The sequence below is a fragment of the Ovis aries genome, chromosome 2, assembly GCF_016772045.2.
Source record: "Ovis aries strain OAR_USU_Benz2616 breed Rambouillet chromosome 2, ARS-UI_Ramb_v3.0, whole genome shotgun sequence".
Taxonomy (NCBI): domain Eukaryota; kingdom Metazoa; phylum Chordata; class Mammalia; order Artiodactyla; family Bovidae; genus Ovis; species Ovis aries.
Window position 1 is genome coordinate 243,577,249 of NC_056055.1, and position 8,123 is coordinate 243,585,371.

The 8,123-nt window shown below is 43.9% G+C and overlaps 1 protein-coding gene across 1 annotated transcript; it reads left to right on the top strand.

Annotated features, from left to right (window-relative positions):
* Positions 1-1,809: 1,809 nt before the first annotated feature.
* Positions 1,810-4,211, top strand: TEX46 (testis expressed 46). Its single transcript, XM_027964880.1, has 2 exons — positions 1,810-2,001; positions 4,014-4,211. Exons 1-2 carry the CDS (start codon positions 1,810-1,812, stop codon positions 4,209-4,211), a joined length of 390 nt encoding a protein of 129 aa, XP_027820681.1.
* The last annotated feature ends 3,912 nt before the right edge of the window (positions 4,212-8,123 follow it).

Here is an 8,123-nt window from a genome sequence, read left to right on the forward strand (position 1 = left end):
TTAAGTATATGTACAAAGATTTAACTTCAATGTGTTTATCGCAGGTTCCTACAGGCCCAACAAGTGGCAACTAACTGAATATACTATTAGAATAATATAGTCATTAAAATTTACATTTGAACATAAAGAACTCTCATACAAAATAGTGAGCATATGTCAAAGATGCATTTAACCAGTTATTGAGAGGACCAGCAGGTTGATAAAGCTGGTTCAAAGGAAAATATAAGAAAATGATAAACAGTCACCGGCATTAGAACACAGAATGCTGGAATAAGACTGTAAAGTTTAATAAGAAAAAAAAAAAAGTCCTACAAGTCTGTAAAACTGTAAACATTGAGGTTACTTTTTCTATCAGAATTTATTTGCATCTATTTACAAAAAAAATCATTTGGAAATTAGCCATTTTTTCCAGAAATAACTAACTCATTTTGAAATTGTAATTCATTTTAAATTAACTTTTAAAAATTGGAGTAAATTACACATAGTATAAAATCTTCCATCTTAAGCGTTTTAAACCGTACAGTTCACGAGTTCTAAGTGTGTTCACATGATTCTGCAAACAGTCTCAAGAATGCTTTTCATCTTATAAAACTTTGGACCCATTCAACAACAATTCATCATTCCCCTCTGTCTGCAACCCCTGCCAACCACCAAACTTCTACCTCTGTCTCTATAAATTTTTTTTAAAACAATTTTTGGCCATGCTTGGTCTTTGTTGCTGCTCACCGTCTTTCTCAAGTTTCAGAGAGCAGGAGCTACTTCCTAGTTGCAATGCACGGGCTTCTCATTGGGTGGCTTCTCTTGTGGAGAACAGGCTTAGGTGTGCAGCTTTCAGTAGCCGTGGTTCACAGGCTTAGCTTCCCTGCAACATGTAGAATCTTCTCAGACCAATGATCGAACCCATGTCCCCTGCACTGGCAGGCAAATTCTTAACAACTGCCCCACCAGGGAAGTCCTATCTCTATAAATCTGATCACACTATTTAGCTCATAGTGGAGTAAAACACCCTTTACATTTTGCTGATTTCACTTAGCATGATGTTCTCAAAGTTCATCCATGTGGTAGCAGAATTTCCTTCCTTTTTATCTAATCCTACTATAGTTATATACAACTTTTTTTATTATTACGCCACAAATAAGTTTTATTTATCCATTCGTCTGTTAATGGATTTGGGGGTTGCTTCCACCTTTTAGCTATTATGAGTAATACTGGTATGAATGTATGTATACAAGTATCTCTGCCAGACCCTGGTTTCGATTCTTTGGGATATATCCAAGTGAAATTGCTGGAGCAACTTTTCCATGTGACTTTAGAGAGTCAGGACCCTAATCAATATTAAATCCAATAAAGCAGCAAGTGACCAACAAGTGGGCCAGTTAGACAATATCCTGGTATGACTGTGAACAAGCCCGCGGAAATCTTTTTGCCTTATTTCCAAGGTTTGGATGATTTTTCTTTGCGGTCTCGCTCTCTGTGAGGGGAGGGGCTCTGTGCTACTCACCACTTTATCCCCAGCAACTAGGAGGCCTGGAAGTACGGCTGAATGGCTGAGGTATCACAGAGGCCCCCATCACTTGGCTGGTGTGCGGATGTCATGAGATGATGCTTGTGAACTGCCTGTGAAAGTCTGGCACATTGCGGCTGCTTAAGACATAAGAGGAGTTAATATTATTGTTACGCGACAGCTGGGGATAGGGGTCAGTTATGACTCAGAGGGGGGGAGCAGCCATGACTCCTGTTATGGAGGGTAACTGTCCTTGATGGGGGGACTGAGGCAGGACCTCAGGGCCTGGGTGCTCTCAAGCCATAATGCTGGGGGACCTCATGTCTCTTTTTTGGAGTCTCCATGGGATACTTGCTTCCTCAGGCACCATAGGAGCATTGATGGCTTGGCTGATCAGCTATAAACCAGCCTTGTTTGGCTTTCTATTCCTTCTGCTGTTGCTTAGCAACTGGCTGGTCAAGCATGAACTCAAACCCACTCCTCAAGAGCCTCAGCAGGTGAGCAAGAGGGACCTTAGCTTTCACTGAGGGTGATGGGAGAGTCACAGCTAGATTGTGCGGTGGGGAGACAGGGAAGGTGTCAGGAGAATTGGGCAAGATGGAGAAACCCGACTTTGGTCTAAGAGTCTTGCTCTGTAGCTCCCTCTTGGGTGATGGGGGACAAAGCATTTTCTTCATGAAGCTTCAGTTGCCTCGACTAAAAACTAGGGCCCATCCCAGACTCCCCTACTTCATGTTTAATGACAACAGGCTTTGACAACAGTAACAGCTACTTTATGTATTTTAAAATTATTTTTATTTTATTTGATTGTACCGGGTCTTAGTTCCGGCACATGGGATCCTTCGTTGTGGCATGTGATCTCTTAGTTTCAGCATGTGGGATCTAGTTCCCTGAGCAGGGATGGAACTTGGGCCCCCTGCATTGGAAGCAAGGAGTCTTAGCCACTGGACTACCAGGGAAGTCTCTAAGAACTACTTTAAAGGGGGGAAATTAAGATGGGTAAAATTAAAACCATGTGTAACATAGATACATCACTCAAACTGAATAATGAAGACAGCAGGAATATATCTAGATTATGACAGCTTTTATATAAAGTTAAAAAAAACATGCAAAACAATATCCTGCCTTGGGTATGGATGCCTGTGTGCAGTGAAAGTGCATTAAGGCAGGGTTTCTCAACCTCTGCATGACTGACATTTGGGGCTGGATAATTCTCTGTGATGAGGGGACTGTCTTGCACAATGCTGGAATTTTGTCAGTATCCCTCTACCCACAAGGAGCCAACAGCACCCCTCACCTCTTTTGTGGCAGCTAAAAAGCTTTCCAGACGTAGCCAACTGTTCCCAGGAGAGGGCACCATAGCCTCCTATTGAGAACTGGTATCAAATGGAGTAAAGAAATTCCTGGAAAAAATAAATACCAAATTCGGGATTACGGTTGAGATAAGGTTCAGGGATGGAAAGGAACACTGCAGCAGACTCCACAGAGGACATCTGTCACCTCTGTGATATTGTGTTTCTTAAGCTGATGTAGGAACACGGGTATTTGTTGTGATATTTACTTTTTCTGCATGTCTGAAGTACTTGATTCTTAAATGGTTTTAAAGACCAGGAATTTGTAGTTGAATACTAAAAGAAAAAAAAAGTATTCTTATCAACTGCATGCAGAGAGGGGCGGGACAGATAAAGATGACAGAGATCAGAGCATTACTGAGGCTTGAAGGTTTTACGAGGCCTGACTAAATTCTCAGAGAGGCATGCTGGGACTTAAGAGAACGAACTTAAAGTGGCTGTGGGGAGGAAAGGTCGGGGAAGGGATGGTTATGGAGTTTGGGATGGACGAGTACGCATTGCTATACTTAAAATGGATAACCAATTAGGAACTAGTACACAGCACAGGGAACTCCACTTATTTCTCTGGCAGCCTGGATGGGAGGGGAGTTTGGGGGGAAATGGATATGTACATATGTATGGCTGAGTCCCTTTGCTGTCCACCTGAAACTATCACATTGTTAATTGGCTATACTCCAATACAAAATAAAAAGTTTTTTTTTTTTGTTTTGTTTTTTAAAGAGGCATGTTGGGAAAAGCACAGCTCTAGAGACAGACATGTTTGGGTTAAGGATTTTACGTCCTCTGTGAATACAGCTTAGTGGGCCATTTCACTTATTCTTATGAACCAAAGGCAGCCCTAGATTCTGGGAGTTTGGGGGCTCTCATGCAGGCTGGGTGATGCTGAGAAAGGGCCATTTCCTCCCTCCATTCTCTCACTCACGAGATGAGGCAAAGAGGCAGGTCCTTAGATGCTGGTCATGAAATTGACCAAGATCATGTTTGTAACTCACCTGGCATGGGAAAGGATGACTGTTATTAACCAACTTTTCCTCTGTTTGTGGCCATGGGGAGTTTAGGAAGAGGCCGAGCAATCCAAGACTTGCGAAGCCAAAACCAACGGCAACTGCCTAAACACGAAAGAAGTAGAGAGACTGCACGCCTGCTTTGCCCTCCAGGACAAGATCCTTGAGCGGCTTATGTTCAGTGAAATGAAGCTGAAGGTCTTAGAAAATCAGATGTTCATCGTATGGAATAGAATGAATCACCACAAGCAGTCAACCCGTCGGCGGACTTTTCCAGCAGGAAAGCACAGAATGCGGAGGCGGGAGTCTCTTTTCTCCATCCTCTCTGATTGCACTTCCAATTCCCCCTGATGAGGCCGCAGAGACTGCGGTGGACTGGCCTCTTCTGACATTATCTTTCCTCAGTAAAGCCCGATCAGAGACTATTGAATGTTCTTAGTGAATCACAGAGGACAGGACAATTGGAGGCAGAGAGATCGGTCGCCTCTAGAAAAGAAATCTGTACTCACCAGGGCAGCCACATGGTACCTTATGACACAGCCTGCTGGGGGCTCTCAGATCCAGTCCTTCCTCTCTTTCCACCTTCGCCCTGGTCCAGGCCCTCTCTTCCTGTTCACCTTGAATCTTAATAACCGCCTCCCCAGTGCGGTCCCAGCCCCTAGTCACCTCTCCCGCTGGGCTCAGAGGCCACAGCCAGCCCTGCCAAGCACAGCTCTGAGACCATTCACTACCTTTCCTTGGGCCAATGCCTGGCCACAGTTGACAGAACTCCTCACCATGGTGTTCAGGCCCCCCATGATCTGACCCCCTTCCCAGCCTTCTTTCCCAGTTTCTCCCTTTTGCCTGCTTTTTCCCCTATACCAGAGTATCCTAAGCATCAATCACTAGTATGCTACCTTTGTATTTTTGCTAGAGCTGTGAACCACCTGAATGTTTACCTCAATGTTGTCCCTTTCAATCGACTCTTTTTTCCTTAATAAATTCACCTGTAAAGGACAATAATAATACAAATAAATAATTTATCTGTAAATTAAAAAACAGCACCATTTGCTTAAAATAGAACCTATCAAAATAAACACAATAAAAAGAGAACGATGTTATGAAGTTCCATCCAGAGAGCTTAGTTGTCCACTTGGAAGGCCTGAATCAGTAAAATTTGGGTTAAAAAGGGAGTTTAGCGAGTGTTAGCGCTTGAAAGACATGCAGCCCTCAGCTGAGACGTTTCTCCACAAAGGAGAATTGGGAAGGAAGTCTCTACCTTGCTGTGGGATCCAGGGTGACTTAATGCCCTGTGGGTATCCCACTTAAAATCATCTCTCTGGAACTTCCCTGGTGGTCCAGTGGCTAAGACTCCATGCTCCCAATGCAGGGGACCCGGGTTCAATCCCTGGTCAGGGAACTAGACCCCACCTGTTACAACTAAGAGATCACATGCCGCAGCGAAAATCAAAGATCCTGCGTGTCACAGCCAAGACCTGGCACAGCCAAATAAATTAATATTAAAAACATTGTTGGTAAAAATAAATCAATGCAATAAGTTATCCCTCTCCCCAAAAGTTTCTTGTACTCGCCCCAGTTGCGGTTGACCAGCCATCCCCCAAATGCAGTCACATCTTTGCTCTGGTGGTTTCTTCCCCTGGAATCCCTTATCTTCCCCTTTCTGCTATTACAATTCCATACTTCTTCCACAGTCTCCATCTGCAGAAAGCTTCCCTCAACCAAGCTGTAATGAATCTCTTTCCTTAGTTTTCTTACTGCACTTTAAAAATTTTCTTAAAACATTCATCTTTGGCTGTGCTGGGTCTTCGTTGCTTTCTCTAGTTGCGGCAGGCGGGGGCAGCAGTGGGCAGGCTTCTCATCGTGGAGGCTTCTCTTGTTGCCGAGCACAGGCTTTAGCAGCAGGCTTTAGCAGCAGGCTTTAGCAGCTGTGGGTCATGGGCTCAGTCGTGGCCACTCAGGAGTTGTGGCGCACAGGCCCAGTTGCTCTGCAGGACGTGGGATCCTCCCAGGCCAGGGATTGGACCTGCGTCACCTACATTGGCAGGCGGATTCTTTACCACTTAGCTACCAGGGAAGCCCCTCTTACAGCATTTTATCTGTAACCATTCAGTTCAGTTCAGTTCAGTCGCTCAGTCATGTTGGACTCTTTGCTACCCCATAGACTGAAGCACGCCAGGCCTCCCTGTCCATCACCTGCTCCTGGAGTTTACCCAAACTCATGTCCATTGAGTCTGTGATGCCATCCAACAATCTCATCCTCCGTTGTCCCCTTCTCCTCCTGCCTTCAATCTTTCCCAGCATCAGGGTCTTTTCAAATGAGTCAGTTCTTCAAATCAGGTGGCCAAAGTATTGGAATTTCAGCTTCAACATCAGTCCTTCCAATGAACACTCAGGACTGATATCCTTTAGGATGGACTGGTTGGATCTCCTCGCAGTCCAAGGGACTCTCAAGACTCTTCTCCAACACCACAGCTCAAAACCATCAATTCTTCGGCACTCAGCTTTCTTCATAGTCCAGCTCTCACATCCATACATGACCACAGGAAAAACCATAGCCTTGACTAGATGGACCTTTGTTGGCAAAATAATGTCTCTGCTCTTTTATATGCTGTCTAGGTTGGTCATAACTTTCCTTCCAAGGAGCAAGTGTCTTTTAATTTCATGGCTGCAGTCACCATCTCCAGTGATTTTGGAGCCCCCTAAAATTAGGTCTGCCACTGTTTCTCCATCTATTTGCCATGAAGTGATGGGACCAGATGCCATGGTCTTAGTTTTCTGAATGTTGAGCTTTAAGCCAACTTTTTCACTCTCCTCTTTCACTTTTATCAAGAGGCTCTTTAGTTCATCTTCACTTTCTGCCATAAGAGTGGTATCATCTGCATATCTGAGGTTATTGATATTTCTCCCGGCAATCTTGATTCCAGCTTGTGCTTCATCCAGCCCAGCGTTTCTCATGATGTACTCTGCATAGAAGTTAAATAAGCAGGGTGACAATATACAGCCTTCACATACTCCTTTTCTTATTTGGAACCAGTCTGTTGTTCCATGTCCAGTTCTAACTGTTGCTTCTTGACCTGCATTCAGATTTCTCAAGAAGCAGAACAGGTGGTCTGATATTCCCATCTCTTTCAGAATTTTCCACAGTTTGTTGTGATCCACACAGTCAAAGGCTTTGGCATAGTCAACAAAGCAGAAATAAATGTTTTCCTGGAACTCTCTTGCTTTTTCCATGATCCAGCAGATGTTGGCAATTTGATCTCTGGTTCCTCTGCCTTTTCTAAAACCAGCTTGAATATCAGGAAGTTCACACCTCACATACTACTGAAGCTTGGCTTGGAGAATTTTGAGCATTACTTTACTAGTGTTTGAGATGAGTGCAATTGTGCGGTAGTTTGAGCATTCTTTGGCATTGCCTTTCTTTGGGATTGGAATGAAAACTGTCCTTTTCCAGTCCTGTGGCCACTGCTGAGTTTTCCAAATTTGCTGACATATTGAGTGCAGCACTTTCACAGCATCACCTTTTAGGATTTGAAATAGCTCAACTGGAATTCCATCACCTCCACTAGCTTTGTTCGTAGTGATGCTTCCTAAGGCTCACTTGACTTCACATTCTAGGATGTCTGGCTTTAGGTGAGTGATCACGCCATCGTGATCATCTGGGTCATGAAGATCTTTTTTGTACAGTTCTTCTGTGTATTCTTGCCACCTCTTCTTAATATCTTCTGCTTCTGTTAGGTACATACCATTTCTGTCCTTTATTAAGCCCATCTTTGCATGAAATGTTCCCTTGGTATCTCTAATTTTCTTGAAGAGATCTCTACCACAGAATGTATCACAACCTTTTCATACAGATGGCTATACTTCCCCACCACTCTTCAACTAGATTATGGACTCCTTGAAGGCAAGCACAGCGCTTGTATATCTTGTATACCCACCCATAGCACCTAACACCATGGCTAGCATACAGCCAGTGCTCAATATATAACAAGTATGACTGTTGAACACAGTCGTGCAATTCCTGGCATTTTCTTTGCCCTTTCATTTTATGATGACTTTCCTCTATTCTGTTTTGTTTAAGAGCAGGATCCCTGGAGCTAAACTCCCTGGTGTCAGATCCCAACTCAGGCAACTCTTCGCTGTGTGATTCTGGACAACGAGTAAGTTAAGTGCCGTACTTCAGTTTCCTCCGCTACAAGATGGCCTCATCAATTGTCATGAAGATTAGATACATTATCACAGGTCTTTGCTCAAATGATCCCTTCC